Here is a 22282-nt window from a genome sequence, read left to right as displayed (position 1 = left end):
CCATCGTTCTATGAAATCTATGAAAAGACCGACACACACACACACACACACACACACACACACACACACACACACACACACACACACGTGTGTATGTATATATATATATATATATATATATATATATATATATATATATATATATATATATATATATATATATATATTACGGCCGTGCCGGGCCGGTGCGTAAAAGGGCGAGCGGCTGCAGTGCTTCGTCCTCTATGCATGAACCCGAAGTTTACAAATCGTACTCTCACGGATGATCCGATCATCTAATAAAAATATTAAGCACATGCCAAGTTAACTAAAGGTATATAAATGATGCTGAGCTAAATATGTTTCCTTAATTTCGAAGTTTTATAGTTAAACGTTATGATGAAAGTGCAGTTCCTCTCACAAAGTGACAGCTGTTGCGCTCGGCGAGCGCAACAGCTCGCCATGATCTACAAGCTTGTGACACGTTGTGAGCTTGTAGATCTGCTATTTTCAAAAGATGTTTTAACCATTCATAAACATGGCGAGCTGTTGCGCTCGCCGAGCGCAACAGCTGTCACTTTGTGAGAGGAACTGCACTTTCATCATAACGTTTAACTATAAAACTTCGAAATTAAGGAAACATATTTAGCTCAGCATCATTTATATACCTTTAGTTAACTTGGCATGTGCTTAATATTTTTATTAGATGATCGGATCATCCGTGAGAGTACGATTTGTAAACTTCGGGTTCATGCATAGAGGACGAAGCACTGCAGCCGCTCGCCCTACCCAAAATAACAGATCTGCAAGCTATCAACACGGCATGTCGCAGTGTGTTTGTTGTATATATGTCTGTTTTTTGGGGGAGGCGTCGCCCGTTACGCGTTAAGCTGTCAATCATGCAGGGGGACGCCCCCTCTATCCTCTGAATTTTTTTGAACGGCGAACAATGGCCGCAGTGTTTATTTAAGATCATTGAAATGTCACCTTAAAAAAATGCATTTTAATACATTACAGAATGTACCTATAAAAATGTAAGTGTCCAATTCATATAAAGGTAAGTTAGATAAAGGTGCGACTTTATCTTAATATTTTTGCAAAATCCTGTATATATAGATATATGTATGGAAAGGGTGTTTAAACTATAGTAGGATAGCACTACGTAGTTGACGTAGGCTTTACGTAGGCTACGTCCAGGATCTCTTCACGTGCATGCTGTCTCACGAATGTAGTTTTAGCACAGACGAAACGGAACCTACGAAGATGGTGTCTACTGAAGCCAATTTAGATGAGACGTTGGGCACACACAGCTGCTACTAACGAAGATAGTGCGCAGCGGGGTTGCTACTGCGCAGATGCGTGGAGGCACCTACGCAGCTTCTAGGCTACGCAGGAGCTCAAATTCGTTTGGGAAACGCGGCCAATATCATCACCCTGACTCTGTTTGACCAGAATGGAACAGTCGAACAGAGCCTTCATTAGTATCATTGGTAACACCTATGTCTTCACAATATGTCTGCTGTGCATAAAGCCTATCTTCTGCCATAATCTGAAGACTCACCTCTTCAGACTTCACTTTAGCCCGTAGCACAGCTTGCCGTAGCACTTGCCCTAGCCTCGACGACCTTGCAGGCTTATGCAAAGGCTAAAGTGTATTTAGATAGCATATCATGTAGACAGATGCCAGATTCATTTGTAGACATCCGATAATGCGGGCAGACACCTCTTATCTCCGTATTTTAACTTTTTTCTTAAATCAATGCCGCACTTCGCCATTCTACTAAAGAGTAGCAAAAGTAGCTCAAAGCTCAAAAAGCGTCGCAGTGCGATGCGTTTTGAGGTTGTAGATCTGCTATTTTTGCTATCTTTGAATTGAAATCCAGATTATAGTTTAGCTATTTTTTAAGTGGAATCCTGAAAAGTAATATTTTTTCATTTCAAATGCATTTAGTTATACTCATGTTAACTTTATGAACTTAAATACAAATACATAAAACAGACAATAGAATTTGAATGCTAGTCCTTAAGCTACTAATATAGACTGAAGTAATTAAAGCGGGTCATGTTTGCACGTTTGCAATTGTAACAGCTGAAATCAATAACATATCAGTATATTCCGATATTAACCTGCGGGCCGCATTAAGTGAAGGTGGAGGCCGCATGTGGCCAGTTGCCCATATATGATTTAGAGGATGATGATAGGTTATTGGTTTACCTGTGATCCCAGAATACTATTTCTATGCATTTGATGCATTACCTTGTGTTTTCCTTGCTTGCTGGAAGTCACTCTGGATTAAGAGCGTCTGCTAAATACCTACATTGTAAATTGAAGTACTAATATCATGACATAATTTCCTGTCTTACCGAGGACACGGACTGTCTTGGTGTCCTGCACCACCGAGCGTCCGTTGGAAGCTTGAACCGTGACAGACACCTGTCCGGTCTCTGGGAACCGGGCCACGATGCTGTTCTCCAGGGACAGTGTGGGCTGTGGGCGGAAAAGGACAATGGTGGAAAAAAGTACTCAAATGTTTTATTTTAAGTAAAAGTATCAATACTGCAATGTAGAAGTACTCTGTTGCAAGTAAAAGTCCGGAATTCAAAATGCATTTGAGTAAAAGTACAAAAGTATTGGTATCAAAATGTACTTAAAGTACCAAAAGTAAAAGTACTAAAATGTTTGAAAATAGCAGATTTACAAGCAACACGTCACGATGCGACGCGTTGTGAGCTTGTACTGTAGATTATAATATTATAATTTATATCTGCAAAGTAACTAGTAACTAAAGTTTTCAAATAATTGCAGTTGAGTAAAAGTACAACATTTCCCTGTGTGTAGTGGAATAGAAGTAAAAGTACTGAAAATTGGAAATACTCCACTAAAGTAAATATACCTCAATGTTGTACTTAAGTACAGTACTTGAGTAAATGTACTTTGTTACTTTCCACCACTGTAAAAGGAGATCAGGTTGCTCATTGAATGAATGAATCAATCAATCAATCAATTAATTCATTAATTGTATTTGCATAGCGCTTTTCCAAACATAAAATAGTTATAAAGTGCTTTACTGATATGTTAAAAAAAACAGCAAACATCAGCAAAAACTAAATACAAAATAGGAAAAAACATCAAAACAGCATTTGCAGTCAGCCGACAGAACAAGTTAAGCAATCAGAGCTGACATAAGCACATATCCTTAGGAAAAACACTTAACATACAGATGTGTTTTCAGAAGCGATTTAATAGAGGACACTGACTCTGCTAGCCTAAGATCGACGGGCCCGGGCCCAGGGTACATTTACTCAAGTACTGTACATAAGTACAATTTTGAGGTATTTGTACTTTACTTGAGTATTTCCAATTTCCAATACTTTTACTTCTTCTCCACTACATCTCAGAGGCAAATATTGTACTTTTACTCCACTACAATTATTTGAAAACTCTAGTTACTAATTACTTTTCAGATATCAATTATTATATCATGAAACATACATTAACCACTTTAGCCCTATTTTATACATAGGCTATTTGAAAATAGCCGATCTACAAGCTCACGACGCGTTGCATCTTACTACTTTTACTTTTGGTACTTTAAGTACATTTTGTACGTTTGTATTTTTTTTGCTTTTAATTCTGGACTTTTACTTGTAACAGAGTATTTCTATATTGCAGTATTGGTACTTTTACTTAAGTGAAGAATTTGAGTACTTTTTCCACCACTGGGTGAAAGTGGGCCGGAACGGGCCGATACGGCGTTCCGCTAAAAGATTATGTGCCGGCATGCCGTACCCGGTAAAAAGAGGGGGAAGAGGGGACTGTCAAGTCCATATTATAACCTGCCACAAACGCATGCCCAACAAGAAAACAGTGGCAACACATATATACTAACGTTAGATCAACATAAGTGTTAGTTTCTAAATCCGCAGCAAGTCAACAATGTAATTGGGAGCCTGTCCATGTAAGGCTTTAAAGGAGACACACCATGAATTTCACTTTTTTTTATTTTTTTTTATTTTTTTTTGGCTCCCCAGTGTCTCTTGTACCCCAAAAAATATTTTCTTTTAACATTCAGTCATTCATTCTCATTTCAGAGATTTTCAGAATGGGCGTGTCTGAACAGGCCATCTCAGAATGGCAAGTTTGCTTACCTCACCAAACTTTCTGCCCATGTATTTTGACAGACAGAATTGCTCAGTACCGCAGTACAGCACCCCCCTAGCCAACTGGACGTTTTGGTATTGCAGCTGAAAGTGCTTTATAAGCCTGAGAGAATTGACTTGGGATGAGTATATCTGAGTGTTGATTTAGGCTCAAACCTTTTGAAAATGGTTTGAGGGACATACACCATATGATATTAAATATCAAATATTTTTTTTAAATTCATGGTGTGTCTCCTTTAAAAGTGATCAATACAATCTTAAAATCAATTCTGTAGCTTTTTTGGTTCACTTATTCAGTTCAGCCTGTGAATCAAAGAAAGCTCTGAGCTGGATGGAATCCTTTCTTTCAACAAAGAAACCGCAGAAATGAATAACATAAAATAAGACTTTGAAAAGATACGTGCGAAATGTGTGACTGTATTCTGTTCTGTGCTTTTCATAGCAACGAACAATGAATATAATTAATTGTACACGTTTACCTGCAGGCTGTCTCCAATCCACCAGTAGAAGACTGTCAGGTTTGCCTCGGCGGGAAGAACTACGGCTGTCAGGTTCACTTCCTGGCTCCTCCCAGTGATGGGAACCACTTCCAGATGCACTTCTTGTAGAGGGTCTGTATGAAAGCAAGTTAAAGGAGCTCTTGTGGATTGATAAAGCAGTGAAACGCATGGACACAACGAGTCATTGGCAATTAAATTACATCTAGGAAAATTACATGCAATGATGTGATGTTCTTTCTTTCTTTATTCTTTCTTTATTAGGATCCCCATTAGCTTCCACAAAGTGGTCGCTAGTCTTCCTGGGGTCCTCACATACATAACATGTATACAATAAAAACAGACAATAGTTAAAATTGTGCAATATAACTAGAAAAAAACAGACAAAGTATAGTTATCAGCTTATCATGTGATGTGATGCGACAGTGCGGTCTAACCAACACGAATCTGTCTGATTTTCCATATTCCATCCTGATTGGCTAAGGTTGGCTTCCAAAGTTTGCAGGATTGGTCCATTTTGAACAAAATGCCTCAAATCGTGAACGCAGCTTGCGATTTCCGTGAAATTCCACACGCACATTCCCACTAGCTAGGCCAAGGAAGAAATGCCATCCCTTTTCACATTGGCCTGGTCTAATTTAACAAAACACATTTTTGGAACAAAATCAACTCAAATCATGAATGCAGTGTCTGATTGAAAGGTCTAAGAAGAAATGACACCCTTTTCACATATTTTCCTATTATAGCGCCACCAGGAGGCCACACCTGACCTGGCGGAGACCTGCGCTCCGAGGAGCACTTTTTCTAGTTTGTGATATAATACTTTTTGGATCGATATGCCAATTGACCACATAAGGCTGCTGTGATTGGCCGAGAGACTGACCCGTGACTTGGAGGTACAGAATGGCCTCGTCGTGTCCCGCCACGTTCTCTGCCTTCACGTTGACTCTGTAGACTCCTGGGCTCTCGTAGCGGTGCTGGATGGGCTCGTCTGTCACCGTCAGGTTCTGGTAGAGGGCGTGCACCCCGTCCCCGAGGTCCACCTCGTACTTGGTACTGCTGGTATCACCCTGGGTAGGGCCAGAACAAACAGGTTCATGAGAAACGTTCAGCAACAATGATAATTATGCATCAGTGGTGGAAAAAAATATTCAATTTTTTTTACTTAAGTAAAAGTATCAATACTGCAATGTAGAAATACTCTATTACAAGTAAATGTCCAGAATTCAAAACTTACTTGAGTAAAAATACAAAAGTATTTGTATCAAAATATACTTAAAGTACCAAGAGTAGACAGTACTCATTACGCAGAATGTTTCACAAGTTTTCAAATGTGTAAAATCTATACAAATCTTTTGAAAATAGCCGATGTACTAGCTCACAACGCGTTGCGATGCAACGTGATGTGAGCTTTTATAGATTTTCAAATGGCCGAAATGTATGCTGAAGTGGGTAATTGTACTTAGTTACTTTACACCACTGATATGTATCCATTTTAGCAGTGGTAAAGTGGTAAAGTAACTACATTTACTCAAGTACTGAACTTAAGTACAATTTTGAGGTATGTTTTTTACTTTACTGGTATTTCCAAGTATTTTCAATACTTGTACTTCTACTCCATCACATCTCAGAGGCAGATATTGTGCTTTTTACTCCACTACAATTATTTGAAAACTTTAGTTATTTGTTACTTTGTTCTTATTATTATTATTGATTGATTGGATTATTATTACAAGAGACTGAAGCAAGAGCTTCCAGCTATTTTACCATGGTAATGTGTTATCTACAACTATACCAGGACTGACACAATCTCTGTCTATCGGTGTCCACTCCACCGTCAGCAGAACGTCCAACTTATTGTGACTGCCTAACGCACTGCTTTCATCCAATGATTGTATTGTTTGTTTGTTTAAAGTTGTTTCGAGTATTTCTTTGAATATATCAGTCCAACAACACACACACGCACACACACACACACACACACACACACACACACACACACACACACACACACACACACACACACACACACACACACACACAACCACACTACCACCTAAACATTTACACAATGCTATATGCATGCATGTGTATGCACATGGGAGAGCATTCCCATACACATAATATGGCTACAATCACATATAGTATATACAAACCCATACAACGACATGTCCATTCACCTACGCAAGCTTCCATTTAAGAGTGACTACCTGTTCCTGGTGGACAATGAACGTGATGTCATCACCGGGCGCCAGGGTCAGCGTCTGCCCTTTTATCCGCAGCTCCAGGCCTTTAGGGGGCAGCAGAGGGCAGGTGTGCCGCTTGCCACTCTTCTGCTTGTTGACTCCCCCGTCACACACGTTAGATACCACCTTCCTGTACCTGGAACACAACAGGGGGCCACACATTAAGGAGGGTTATACGCTTCACGTCCGATGTCCGAACTACTTCGGACAGGGTAGTTCAGAGGTCGGCAACCTTTGTGACATGAAGTGCCATGTCATTGTCTTGATAGTCAGTGTGCCATATCAACATTATGTTTTATTATAACATAAAAAAATAATATTTCCAAAAGATGTTGATTATGCATAACCTTTATCCACATGTTTCCGCGGGAATTAACTGGGGCACAGGCCCTATGCACAGGCCTGGTCGGGGACATATCCGGTGGAGGCACCACCTATTGCCCAGACTCTCACTAGTCAGAGTTTCAGAGTTCGAATGAATGTATTGTGTGCAGGATGTATTTTGCATGTAGATCGGCTATATACAAATGGCCGAAATGTATATAGGGCTGAAGTGGGTAATGTATGTTTTGTAATAGTAACTAGTAAGTAACGTTTTCAAATAATTGTAGTGGAGTAAAAGTACAATATTTGCCTCTGAGATATAGTGGAGTAGAAGTAAAAGTATTGAAAATTAGAAATACTCCAGTAAAGTAAAAAATCACACCTGTGTGAAGGTAGCGGCGCCTTTGACACATTTTGTCATCGTAAGTGATTATAATGTGTTTATAGCCACGTGTCACGTGAAGCTTGACCAATCACTTTGTTGACGTGTCTGACCAATCAGAACGTTGACGCAAAAGCCAGGTATAGAGGGCTACCGCTCTATACCTAAAGGTATAGAGCGGCTAGCGCCGCTAAAAATACCTAAACATTGTACTTACAGTAAGTACAGCACTTCAGTAAATGGACTTAGTTACTTTATACCACTGATATTATGTTTTTTTCTGTTTCCGCATTCAGCCCAGTCAGCAGTGACAGTTTGGAACAGAGAGGAGATGCAGTCTAAACCTCTGAAATCCCGCTCTAGTGACCATGCATAAACACAAACCGTCGCAAGAAATAGCAAAGCCTCCGTGACAAATATCTACCACTGAAGAATGCCAAGTTGTCATTTCAGGGGGTAGTGTTTTCGCTAAAAACTGTGTTGATACACTATTGCATCTTCCTCAGTAACTTCCAGCAGGCTGAACTCTAAAAAAAATATCCTTAAAGAGAGGAAAGGAGAAAGAAAAAAGAAATCCTTCTGATATCAGATTGTAATAGGAGGTAATCTGCAGAACTGAGAAATGCTCCTGAGCTGAAATGCTGAAATTTGATTTGACATTCCTCTATGTGTGTGTCCAAAGATTCTCATTGTTCATTCACAACTGCTCTTCTGTACAGTTAAGCTTCCTTAAGAAACTACTATATGAAAGCTCTACCCCTTTGAATGACAACTTGGCATTCATTCTTCCACGGTAGAGAGGACGAGGCACTGGATCCACCGGATAAATCTTTAAATCCTTTATAACGCCTGTGTTTTGACGGGCGACTCAGCGTTTTCTCTTAGCTCAGCACATTGAGACATGCCGTCTAGGCAAAAGTACTTTATTCTAAGGCAATATGGAAACTCTTGGCCGATACCGGTACCGATGTTTAAAATAACAATTTAGCCGATACTGATACCGATATTTGTTTATTTAGTTGTATTTATTATTATTATTATTATTATTATTATTATTATTATTACGGGGACAGAGCTCTGCTCTGTACACGTATTGTTATTGGCAGTATTCTGTCACTTCTTCTGCCACTTTTCGCAGTTCTGGCTGAACCGCGCTGTCGCTTTTTACGAAACTCGGCCATATGGTAGATGGTCATGAAAAACGATCAAAAAATAATTCTCACAATCTTTCGTCCAAAGGTGGCGCTATAGCACTCAATTGAAAATGCCAACTTTGACCAGGTACAACTCATGCCCTGTTTGACCTACAGCCATGAAACTTGGATACACATATGCGTCTCCTCATGCTGAACAACTTTCACCCTCTGACTTTTGACCTCTGACCTTTAGATCTCCCACCATTTTGAATTATATGAAAAACAGTCATTGGCTCCTAACTTCTGAATTTTTTCACTTATGGAAAATCCGTTGGAAATTTTTGTAGGCAGTGGTCCAAGGTTCAAGTGCTAAACGTTTCGTGCAGATTGCTCAAAAATCCCAGGAGGAGATAAATTTTAACTATTACAGTTTAAAGAAAATTATTCATCTGTGCCTAAAACATACATGCAGACTCACATTTCTTTGAAACTTTGCAGAAATGTACAGGGTCATTCCAAATATCACTGAAACCAATCTTACTCCAATTGGCCAAAAGGGGGCGCTGTAGCAATTTTTTGAAAAGGCAGACTTTAAACAGGCTTAAGTCATGCCTCGTTTGGCCGAAAGTCGTGAAACTTGCTTACACATGTGCCTTGACTCATGAGGAACACACGTATCGATTTGACCATTAAGCTCCGCCCTTAGATTTTCCGCAATTTTGAGCAGTTTGAAAAATACTTGTTTTTGCCAGTTCTGGCTTAACCGTGCATACGCTTTTTACGAAACTCGGCCATATGGTAGATGCTCATGAAAAACTACCAAGAAATAATTCTCACACTCATTCGTCAAAGGGTGGCGCTATAGCACACAATTGAAAGTGCCAACTTTGAACAGGTACAACTCATGCCCTGTTTGACCTACAACCATGAAACTTCGATACACACATGCGTCTCTTCATGCCCGACAACTTTCGTGGTCTGACTTTTGACCTCTGACCTTTAGATCTCCCACCATTTTGAATTATATGAAAAACAGTCATTGGCTCCTAACTTCTGCATTTTTTCACTTATGGAAAATCCGTTGGAAATTTTTGTAGGCAGTGGTCCAAAGTTCAAGTGTTAAACGTTTCGTGCAGATTGCTCAAAAATCCCAGGAGGAGATAGATTTTAACTATTACAGTTTTATGAAAATTATTCATCTGTGCCTAAAACATACATGCAGACTCACATTTCTTTGAAACTTTGCAGAAATGTACAGGGTCATTCCAAACATCACTGAAACCAATCTCACTCCAATTGGCCAAAAGGTAGCATTTTTTTGAAAAGGCAGACTTTAAACAGGCATAAGTCATGCCTCGTTTGGCCGAAAGTCGTGAAACTTGCTTACACATGTGCCTTGACTCATGAGGAACACACGTATCTATTTGACCATTAAGCTTCGCCCTTAGATTGTCCGCAATTTTGAGCAGTTTGAAAAACACTTAAACCCAGGATTTTTCAGCTATTTGCGTGAAACTGTATCATCTGTGTTATCTCCTTTTTCACAGTTACTTGTCTGTTGGGCCAATGGCGTCTCCCTTAAATGAATGCCTCACAATCTCAAGGTCGCCAGTTCAAGCCTCACTTGATGCAGACTTAATTTAAGTTGAATTGCAAACAACATGACTGTATCAATGAATACATGTGCAAATGGTAAAGATAACCTGAAATGCTTATTTGAGAGTACGTTTTTTCAACGTATGACATACTTTATCTGAAAATAGCTGATCTACAATCTCACAACTTTTCATGGTTTGTGATTTTGTAGATCGGCTACTTTCACTAGTTTTGGTTCTGAGGAGATGTACAATTTCTTCATTGGTAAATGGTTTGTGAACGAGTGATCTTAGTGTTAGTGAAACAGGGGCTTGGTTCATGAAAGAAGGCAAGAGTTTATGATCTTCAACAGACAATATCAGCCTGGACAAAGCTATAGCACTATAGGTAGTGTTGCAGCCTATTAGTCTGAAGGTTGAGAGTTCGAATCCTGTTAATGGCAGTAGGTTGAGATGTCCAATCAAACCATTATGTTTCCATCTCTCTCTCTCATCAATCTATTGTTTCCATGTCACTCTCTCTCTCTTCAATCTATTCCGTTTCCATGTCACTCTCTCTCTCTTCAATCTATTCCGTTTCCATGTCTCTCTCTCTCTCTCTATTCACTGGCCCCGTATTATCGCTGCTTGCAGCTATATTTATTATTATTATTAGTGCCAGGGAAACAAATACATCTTCATTATAAGAAATAACTGTTCAGAATCTGCAGAAACACAACATAATTGCCTTGATGCAAGTAACATTAACAAGTGTCAACAAGTGTCAGCTGGACAATGACATACAGTTAAAAAAAAAAACTTGAATGATAATCAAATGTTTACTGTGATTATTGGAAGCTTACATTTCATATCACAAACACCATAGAGTAAAGACTTTTTTTTGCCGATACTGATGTTGACCGAAAATGACAAATATCAATATGTGGCCGATAGATCGGTGCATCCCTACTTTATTCACATCATCACAACCGTATTTTAGACAGAATGGTGTAAATGGCGTAAAGAAATGAACAATGAACACAACTGGGTGCCAGTCTTGCCAGATTTTGTGAGAGAAATAAGCAACCAGGTCTATGGAAACAAGCCCAAAAGAAGCAACTATAGGCTACGGCTATTTGAAAATAGTCGATTAGTCGAATTACATCTTACTGCCACCCGATGTTGTTGATTGTTGTACAGTACATGAAACCAGGTAAATGTTTTGATCTTGAAGTCAGATGCACCTTTGATTATAGCATCGAGGAGGCTTTTTTAACTACGTAAGTATATACCTGTATATACTTTGTTCACCATAGTCCCCCAGGGGTCTATCCTTGGCAACCTCCTTTTTTCCCTCTACACCAAAATCCCTTGAAATGTGCAGATCCATAATTGCTTTATGTGTCCTACGCTCACTTTATTACATGGGCATACTATAAATATATCATTTAACCCATTAAGACCTGGAACTGTGTCATTTTTAGATGTGAGCTAAAAAGCATTATTTTACACTTTGGGCTATTCAAAAATAGCAGATCTACAAGCTCATAGCGCGGCACCGAGTGCCGCGCTACGAGCTTGTAGATCTGCTATTTTTGAAAAATCGTGAAAATGTGTGCAAATCTTTGAATATATATTTTTTTAAAGCGAACATTTTTAACTCAAATCGTTGCCTCTGGAGGTCCCTGAAACAAAATATTTTGGTGGGGGTCCGTGGCCAAATACATATAATCCTGGGGGTTCCTTGACATGAAAAAGATTGAGCACCACTGATATAGAAACAAACGTTTTTCAGAAAACTGTTGGGATTTAGGAGACATGTAGAATCGGCTTCAGGTCTCACTGGGTTAAATGAACGTATGTGTGTGTGTGTGTATAAAACTGCTCACCCAGTACTGGATTCATAGTTTTGTCCCAGATGACAGTGTTCGGGCGGTGCGTTCGGCTCGTACCAGAAGTCAGGAAAACAACGGTCTCCCTCCTCCGCCGTCAAGATCTGGGCACGCTCAAAACCATAGTCACTGCACGCAGTCACACACACACACACACACACACACACACACACACACACACACACACACACACACACACACACACACACACACACACACACACACACACACACACACACACACACACACACACAGTGATGGAAGAATTACTCACATGTTTTACTAAAGAAGTATCAATACTGCAATGTAGATACGCTCTGATACAAGTCCCGTATTAAAAATGTACTTGAGTAAAAGTACAGAAGTATTGGCATCAAAGTATACTTAAAGTACCATTGTGCAGAATGTAATATTTTGAAAATAGCAGATCTACAAGCTCACAAAACTAAAGTTTTCATATCATTGTAGTGGACTAAAAGTGCAATATTTGTCTCTACATTTTCTATAGAAAATTGGAAACATTCCAGGAAAGTAAAAGTACCTCAAAATTGTAATTAACTACTGTACTTGAGTACATGTTCTTAGGTACTTTACACCACCGGCTGGATGTATTATTGATAGTACAGCACAGTATAGGGCATCGCAGTTGCGGCCACTTCCGGGTTCCACTGCAAAATACTCAATGCATTTTTCCCATTGACTTTTCCAAAAATATTTATATCAATTAATTTAAGCCTAGAATCAAGCTATCCAGCGTCCTGGTGAATCATGACCATAAAACTTTTGATTCTGTGATTTTTTTAAAATTTTATATTTAATTATATGATATACTATATTTAATAAATACCCTTTGTTTTGCCGTTTTCAACATTTTTTTTTCACAGAATCAAACGTTTTATGGTCATGATTCACCAGGATCCTGGATGGCTTGATTCTAGGCTTAAATTAATTGATATAAATATTTTTAGAAAAGTCAATGGGGAAAATGCATTGAGTATTTTGCAGTGGAACCAGGAAGTGGGCGGGAACTGCGATGCCCTATACAGAATGTGTGGCTGCTCACCAGTTGAAGTCTTTCTCCGTGCACACACAGGGCTTGGCAGTGAGCGCGGAGGTGTAGTTCTTCCCGTTGACGCAGAGCGCCATGTCCTTCCTCTTCCGAAAACTCCTCTCCTGACCCATGATGCATTTCTCTCCCTGAAGGTCGTCAATCATTGAAGAAGAGTATACCGGGTCAAATATTTCTGCTGTGCTACTTAAACTGTCACACGAGGACATGCACTGTGTGTGTGTGTGTGTGTGTGTGTGCGTGTGCTTGTGCGTGTGCGCGTGTGTGTGTGTGTGTGTGTGTGTCGTATCTGGTCATATTTAATATACCAGTATGCAAGTAAAAATAGATGGCTAAAGTAAAATAGATGGAACTGTGAAATGTAACCTACTAAAGTCAGAATAATCATGTTTTGACTCAGGCCCAGACTGGCGTCTGCTAATCAATCAGGGACACTGCATGCAGCTGTGAAGTACAGTCATTTAAATGTCTTTGTCTTCCCATCCTGCTCACACCTTGAGCAGGGGAAGATAGAGAGACAGTACCATTTGCCGATGTTCAAAGGACTTCAGCTGCTTGATCAAACAGGTGGGGGGATCATTGACCCCCACCTCACATGAACTATCTGTATCCTAATGTGAAGCTATTGTGATATAAAGGCTGAACTAAAATGTAACTCAGGACTAGGACAGTCTCACACGACGTGAGGCTGTGTGTGGGACAGGGGCTTCTGCCCCTGGCTCTCTGCTATGATGAATAAATGATGGAAACTCTGGGTCTGTGATGTCTCTTCTCCTCTACTTCTTTGTAACATCTACCAGCCTGCTAACCCGCATTTTGGGCCTCATTTGACACGACAAATGGCGAGCCAGCGGCTATTGTTGTTTCCTTTCCGGGAGCACTTTAGAGAAGAACCTGTGTATTTTGAGGTCGCCGCGGGAGCGGACCTGGCTGTGGAGGACGTTTGGTTTGGATCCGCGGGAGTCTTCCTACGGCGAGGACGAGGGGACCGCGGCGGAGCAAGCCATGGAGACGTCGGCGCGATCTGCAAGGAGTGACCTCGCAGCGGCTGCTGTGATGACTGGCTGCGACGGCCTCGGGACCACATCTTAGATGGCTACTCTTCTCTACTCTTCTCTACTCTTTCCATGGTGGCTGTCGGTGCGTGGCGGACGGCGTTGCGGAGAACTTGCTGTGGAGAAGTCCTCCGTGGGGGGAGGAGAGGTGAGAGTGGAGAGGCTATATTTTTTGGCTGGAAGACAAGATACCATCTGGGAACAGCGCTCAGTTTTTTTTGCTGAGGTGCGTGGACATTTAGAAAGAGACTACGAAAGCAGCATTATCGGAGGGAACACTGACAATACGGGACGAGAGGTTATATTTAAAAGTGATAAAGAGATTTAAACCGCGGAGCGTATTTTTTGTTGCCGTGAGAGACAGTGTAAAGAGGATTTTGTTGTGACACTTTCTGGTCACTGGTTTTTAATGTGAGCTTACTTTGTGAGTTATTATTTCATTAAAGGTACACTCCTTCTAGGTATCGTATGTGGGCATCTCCGTTGAAGTGATCATGTGACAATGTTAGCTTAGTGAAAAGCTTGAATGTTGTATAACTGGTGCTTGGCGCGAGGGGACATCGGTCGGAAGAGAAGTTTTATCGTTTGGTGAAATGTATAATTCAACTGTAGACTGTCAGCATCCAAAGTTTGGTTGGCTGTGTAATATTTTATTCCAGAGTTTAAGGTTAACAGAGAGACCTGCACGCTGATTTGGGAAGGGGAAATATAGGTTGATGCGAAAGAGAGCATCCTATGTATTTTCTCTGAATAAGATTTTTGAGTTGTTTTATATTTTAAGTTTGTTTTATTTTTAAATAGTTCCTGTCTTTGCCTTCTGTGTCAGTCGAAAGTCATGTGACCCATGACGCACGCATCAGATGTTAGCCGATCCGTTACTAAATACTAATATTCTTGCTTGATTTTGTGAAACAGTTTGTCTATTTTTATTTTGAAATTGAATGTAAATCACTGTATGTCTTTATTGTGTAACTTTGATGCCTGTATCTAAGCTGTTCTTCTGATGTGTTGTTTGTGTGGAATCTTACTGAATGTCTTTGTTCTGCTTGAGTCCAGCCGACGGTCTTGGGGGGTGTAAGTGAGAATGTTATTTTTTGATGTTTTTCCTTTCATACTGTTTTATTTAATATACTTGTTGCGAAAGACGTTAGAGTCTTTCGTGGGGGGAATGTCGTATCTGGTCATATTTAATATACCAGTATGCAAGTAAAAATAGATGGCTAAAGTAAAATAGATGGAACTGTGAAATGTAACCAACTAAAGTCAGAATAATCATGTTTTGACTCAGGCCCAGACTGGCGTCTGCTAATCAATCAGGGACACTGCATGCAGCTGTGAAGTACAGTCATTTAAATGTCTTTGTCTTTCAGAGATAGAGAGACAGTACCATTTGCCGATGTTCAAAGGACTTCAGCTGCTTGATCAAACAGGTGGGGGGATCATTGACCCCCACCTCACATGAACTATCTGTATCCTAATGTGAAGCTATTGTGATATAAAGGCTGAACTAAAATGTAACTCAGGACTAGGACAGTCTCACACGACGTGAGGCTGTGTGTGGGACAGGGGCTTCTGCCCCTGGCTCTATGCTGTTTGCTGCTATGATGAATAAATGGTGAATATGGAAAACCTGGGAACCGCGATGTCTCTTCTCCTCTACTTCTTTGTAACATCTACCAGCCTGCTAAACCGCAGTTTATGCCTCAATTACACGTCATGTGTGTGTGTGTGTGTGTGTGTGTGTGTGTGTGTGTGTGTGTGTGTGTGTGTGTGTGCACGCGTGTGTGTAGAGGTGGAAGAAGTACTCAATTGTTTTACTTAAGTAGAAGTATCAATACCTAATGTAGAAGTACTCCGTTATAAGTGAAAGTCCTGTATTTAAAATGTACTTAAAGTACCAAAAGTAAAGTTTTTTTGCAATATTTGCAAATAGTGTATTGCAATTGTACAATATTTGGCTCTGAGATGTACAGTAGTGGAGTAGTAGTAAAATCATTGAAAATTTGAAATACTCCAGTAAAGTAAAAATACCTAAAAATTGTACTTAAGTACAGCACTTGAGTAAATGCAGTTAGTTACTTTACTATAGGTGCATTATGTGCTTTTGTGAGTACTTCATGTGCCGACAGTACATGATGTGATTTGTTCTGTTTAAACAAGTTTTGTTTCTCCAAACTCAATAATCTCGGCACCAATGGAAAAGAGGGTCTCAACCCTCAATGTGTCTTCTGAGAATTAAACGAAGGTTGATTGGTTGACTGTATGTGTGTGTGTGTGTGTGTGTGTGTGTGTGTGTGTGTGTGTGTGTGTGTGTGTGTGTGTGTGTGTGTGTGTGTGTGTGTGTGTGTGTGTGTGTGTGTGTGTGTGTGTGCGTGCGTGCGTGTGTTACCTGCAAATCGGTGAGTTTCCATGAGTCATAATCGTCTTCGGTACACTGACGAGGGAAAGACTGTCTGAAGTCTACCTTGACCAGCTCCCAGTCTGACCTGTAGCTGATGTGTCCAAACACCCTACATACACGCAGGCACGCAACCACGCACGCGCACACACACACACACACACACACACACACACACACACACACACACACACACACACACACACACACTTCAAAAATGGGGCCCGTCTGTGACAGAGGGGAGTGTTAATAGCAGACCGATGTGCGGACATGTCAGTGACTCATGGCATAACGCTGCCGTTTTGTTTAGCCACGCCCTCCGTCACCTCCTTGAGGAGTACGGGGCAACGGTGACAACGTCTCCACTGATGTCAGGAAAAGAGAATGATTGATCTCTCCTCCGCTTGTCCTCCTCCCCTTGCAGTCCCCTCCTCCTGTCCCCCCTATGTGTGGTGTTGATGATGTCCCAGGAGCAGTGTTGGAAAAAGTACTCAAATGTTTCACTTAAGTAAAAGTATCAATACTGAAATGTATTAGTGCTCTGTAACAAGTAAAAGTCCGGAATTCAAAATGTACTTGACTAAAAGTACAAAAGTATTGGTATCAGAATATACTTAAAGTACCAAAAGTAAAAGTACTGATATTTTTGAAAATAGCAGATCTACAAGCTCACAACGTTTTGATCTTGCAGATCGGCTATTTTCAAATAGCCTAGGTACTGTACAAAATAAGGCTAAAGGGGTTAATGTATGTTTTATAACGTAATAATTTAAATCTGCAAAGTAACTCGTTTTTAAAGTTTTCAAATAATTGTAGCTGAGTAAAAGTATAATATTTGCCTCTGAGATGTAGTGGAGTAGAAGTCAAAGTACTTAAAATTGGAAATACTCCAGTAAAGTAAAAAATACCTCAAAATTGTACTTAACTACAGTACTTGAGTAAATATACTTAGTTACTTTACACCACTGATGATGTCCCAGGAGCACATTCAGAGTCTAGCTGGGTTTTGACTTGTCATTAGTATTGAGGGACAGACAGGCCACCTTGCCCTTGGTGCTAAGTCACTGGTAAAAAAACAACAACTTCATAATGGGATGGAGGTCTGCGGTGGCATCAAAGATCTAAACTACTCCATGGCTGGGAAATAAGAGCCCTGGCTAATCTTTCATTCATCAGCTGTCCTCTATGGCCCTGTGTGTGTGTGTGTGTGTGTGTGTGTGTGTGTGTGTGTGTGTGTGTGTGTGTGTGTGTGTGTGTGTGTGTGTGTGTGTGTGTGTGTGTGTGTGTGTGTGTGTGTGCAATTCAATTTAGTTTTAGTCATACTGTATTTAAGTGATCTGAATTTTTTGGGTTTTAATTGACTAAATATCATATGATTTTAGTTAACTATAGTTGATGTAGTCAACTAAAGCCGATCTATAGTAGATTTATAGTAGATCTGTTTTCGGGCCGTGACACCTGCACGCAACCAAGCATGAAATTACCTCTACTGGATCTCTTCTCCACTAGTCGCTCCGTAAAAAGGTTGTCGGCAGTTTTAGTTTGTCATACTAGTTTTAGTCGCCGAAATCAACTGGTGTGTGTGTGTGTGTGTGTGTGTGTGTGTGTGTGTGCGCGCGCGTGCGAGTCCTACTCACGTCATAACCAGTGTCTCGTCTCCTGGCTCGCTCAGGAGGCCGTCGACAAACACAGAAGTGCTGGTGAAGTTATGGACGGTCCACGTTCGTCCTTCATCAATACTGAACCTGGAAGTAAAAAGAAATGACACTGATTGATCTGTCAATGAAATATTCTTCTAGAAGAGCCATCTTGGTTAAACGTTACATTTTTTAATAAATAGCCATTATATTATACATATATATATTAGAGCTTTCATGACCAGGGATTTTTACTGCTCGACTAATTTGACCCAGTGGTAGTCGATTAGTCAAAAAGTAGGCCTACCTTAAAAAAAAGATACCAAAAAAAGTAAGATTGAAAAAGAAGCCCTTGTATTTCGAGCGGGAGGCTTTATGTCGCCGCGGTACAAACCGAGCGCTCTGCTCACAGCTGACAGCCGCGAAACGGCCGAGCGGGGCCTACCGCACGCCACGGCAGGCAAGCGGACGGTGCGCTCGCGGGTTGAGGAACGGTGCGTGGGCCGCCGTTTTGCAGACATCGAAGAAAACGAGCGCTCCTTTTTTCAATCCGACTGATTTTCCAATCATACCGTAACACATATATATGTTACGGTATGATTGGAAAACCAGTCAGAGTTCCTCCTTGAGTTCCTTCTCGAGTCCCCCCCGTCCCGTCAAAAAAAACAAATGACGAGTTATCAAGACTGGGGGCGGGGGGGTGGGGGGGGGGGTGATTCACGATTCTGTCCCTAACGATTCTGTGACATAACTCCGTCGATGAAACTCCGTCGGTGAAAACGAGTGCACCTTCTTCAATCTGACATGCTTTTCCAATCATACTGTGACATATACACACAATGACATACAAAATGGAGAATAGTTTAAAATGATGAGAAGGAGATGGCACGTGATGCCGGCAATGAGTTTTCTGCATTGTGCTTGATGTGCATTACCGCCGTGATGTATAGACTGACAGATGGGGGAGAGATAATGTTAATGGAATCGTATCGTTGAAGCGTGATATGGGCCTCTGAAAATGGAATGATAATTCATGTTGCCTGGAAGTGGTTATGCAAATGGAAATGGAAATTTGTATTTTAATTTTGAGCATGAATTATCATAAGGCAATTTCAAAAATGTTCTTTTATTATAGCTTGTCTAGGTGAGCATATTTCATCTCTGATGGGTGGAAACCTCCTCCAAAACTGTTACTTTTCAGGATTCAAATTCAAAAGCATCACAAGTAGCAGATCCACAAGCTCGCACCGCGTTTCGTGCTTGCAGATCTGTTATACTTTTGATGCTTTTGTGTGACGCTGTAGTATGATCAAGTAGGGCATTCATTTACGAAAAAACGCAAAAACATAAAATATGGAGATAAGACGTTTCTGCCCGACAGCGACAATATGTAGTTAAAGGTTTCATGACATTCAGTTTTACAACACATTAATTCCACTCCAGTGGGCCATTGCAGGTGTTTTTCTCTCACATTTCTAAAGCCTTTTCAACTGCAATGAAAAAAGAAATCTATGCCTGCGGGTGTCGCTGTTGAGGGATTTTGCCTGTCAATCATCGGCCTCTGCTCCCCCCCCCCCCCCCCCCCCCCCCAAGGAAAGGATAGGGGAGGGGAGGGGCGAGGAGGAGAGTGGGTGGGATTAATGGCCTGCGACTTCACTCTCCAAGGGGAAATCACAGATTACTTTTCAGCCTAATTATTCAGAAAACCCCAGACCACAGAAAATCCACTGAATGTTCAAAGATAAAAAAAAAAAAAGTGAAAATGAATGTCATAGAACCTTTAACATGTAGCAAAATCTAAAATGACACAAACGCTTTCAAGGTTTTAATTTAAAAAGTTAAAACCACATTCAACAAAGTCAGCTCTCCCTTATCCCTTTGAAATGGTTGATTACCAAGTTAAACACATGTCGTACATCATCTGAAAACTTTGCTTGCAAATGGAGGTACTGTATCAGACACAGCAGCTTAACTGCATTTTAATGATGTTTGCATACTGTAGTAGACTATTTACAGTACTTCACTGCTGTCACATTAGTGAACGTTTAGTCAATTTGTGTCTTGTCTTGATCAAAATGTTTTGATCAATTGCCAGTGGTGGAAAAAGGTACTCTAAATGTTTACTTAAGTAAAAGTATCAATACTGCAATGTGGAAACTCTGTTACAAGTAAAAGTCTGGAATTCAAAATGTACTTGAGCAAAAGTACAAAATGGTTTCAAAATGTACTGTAGAAAGTACTCATTAAGCAAAATGGCCTGTTTCCCATGTGTTCAAATGTATAAAAATCTTTTGAAACTAGCAGATCTACAAGCTCACAATGCATCGCAACGCATTGTGAGCTTGTAGATCTGTTATTTTCAAATGGTCGAAATGTACTGTAGAAAGTACTCATTAAGCAAAATGTCCTGTTTCCCATGTGTTCAAATGTATACAAATATTTTGAAAATAACCGATCTGCAAGCTCACAATGTGTCGCATCACGACGCATTGTGAGCTTGCAGATTGGTTATTTTCAAATGGTCGAAATGTACTGAATGTGGTTAATGTATGTATGTATTGTAATAATAATCAAAATCTACAAAGTAACTAGCAACTGTGCAGTTTCCAAATAATTGTAGTCGAGTAAAAGTACAATATTTGCCTCTGAAATATAGTGGAGTCGAAGTAAAATGACTGATAAATGGAAATACTGAAAATACCTCAAAATTAGTACAGCACTTGAGTACATGTACTTAGTTACTTTCCATCACTGGCTGAGGCAACGCACTGTTTCTATCCCATTCTGATCATGGTGCACTGCTGTCTGGTTGAACAACAATCAGAATTCACAGTAAAGCCTGCTTCGTGTGCATGTATTTGACAATAACTCTAATGTTTTAAATATGTATTTATTGGCATACATGTTATCTGTTTGTTTTTTTTGCTTTGTTCACGTACAGTAGACTGAGGTTGTCTTCTATTCCACAAGGCATTCACTTTCTCCATTGTAGCAGACCAAAGTTTCTAAAACGATATGTTTTTGATAATATAATGATATATGAAAAAGGTGACTCATGTGATCGAGAACAGCGCCTTCCGCTGGAAAGACACTGAAAACGAAAACCACGCCAAACATGTCCTTGGCTGTAAATGAGTTGATGTTTATAAAAACATGTGCAACAGATAGGCTGGTAGGCTTAAGTAGTGAATTTTAAAGGAATTATTTCTTCTTTTTAGCGGTGCCAACCGCTCTATACGTGGCTTTGACTCGGTGTCTGTGTGTCTGTCTGTGTGTCTGTCTGTGTGTCTGTGTGTATGAGCCCGGGATGAGCACGGCAAAGAAGCAACACATACAAACACGCACACACACACACACACACACACACACACACACACACACACACACACACGGACTTGGAGATTGCCTATGCCATCTCTCCTCTCATTTGCCACACGTGCCACCGGTTATCAAAGAGGGGTCCAGGGACCCCCAGGGACGTCCGCCCGTATGAGCACGGGATGAGCACGGGATTTTAAACAGCTATAACTCCAGTTTGCAGCATGCCACCAAGTCCAAATTTGGTATGTGGACTTAGACCACCAATACGGGCCGAGCATGAATTGCTCAAGCCCCGCCCCCTCTGTCTTCCCATTGGCTGGCCTTTAAACAGCCATAACTCAAGTTCGCAGCATGCTACGGAGTACACATTTTGGACATGGACTAAAACCACCAATAGGGACAAACTGTAATTACTTAAGCCCCGCCCCCTCTGTCTGCCCATTGGCTGGGCTTTAAACAGCCATTATTCCAGTTTGCAGCATGCTACCAAGTACAAATTTGGTAAGTGGACTCAGACCACCAATAGGGACGAACTGAAATGAGTTAAGCCCCGCCCCAAAGGCACCGCTTCCTTCACACAGGGTGTGATTTTATTTTATTTTCTCTTTTTT

General features: G+C 40.6%; 1 protein-coding gene across 1 annotated transcript in view; it reads right to left on the bottom strand.

Moving 5' to 3' along the window:
- LOC311034696 (VPS10 domain-containing receptor SorCS2-like) overlaps nucleotides 1-22282 on the bottom strand; it is a 295855-nt gene that overhangs the window by 8948 nt on the left and 264625 nt on the right. Inside the window, exons 14-21 of the mRNA XM_084042652.1 lie at nucleotides 18351-18458; nucleotides 16705-16825; nucleotides 13255-13388; nucleotides 12189-12320; nucleotides 6848-7019; nucleotides 5521-5707; nucleotides 4620-4753; nucleotides 2344-2467 (exon numbers count right to left, since the gene is read on the bottom strand). Of these exons, the coding sequence (XP_083898778.1) occupies nucleotides 2344-2467; nucleotides 4620-4753; nucleotides 5521-5707; nucleotides 6848-7019; nucleotides 12189-12320; nucleotides 13255-13388; nucleotides 16705-16825; nucleotides 18351-18458 (1112 nt within the window). The remainder of the gene's footprint in view (nucleotides 1-2343; nucleotides 2468-4619; nucleotides 4754-5520; nucleotides 5708-6847; nucleotides 7020-12188; nucleotides 12321-13254; nucleotides 13389-16704; nucleotides 16826-18350; nucleotides 18459-22282) is intronic.

This window comes from Gymnoscopelus microlampas (genome assembly GCF_963454915.1).
Source record: "Gymnoscopelus microlampas genome assembly, chromosome: 19".
NCBI lineage: Eukaryota > Metazoa > Chordata > Actinopteri > Myctophiformes > Myctophidae > Gymnoscopelus > Gymnoscopelus microlampas.
The sequence above is the reverse complement of the archived record's forward strand: the minus strand, read 5'-3'. Positions and strand labels throughout refer to the sequence as shown.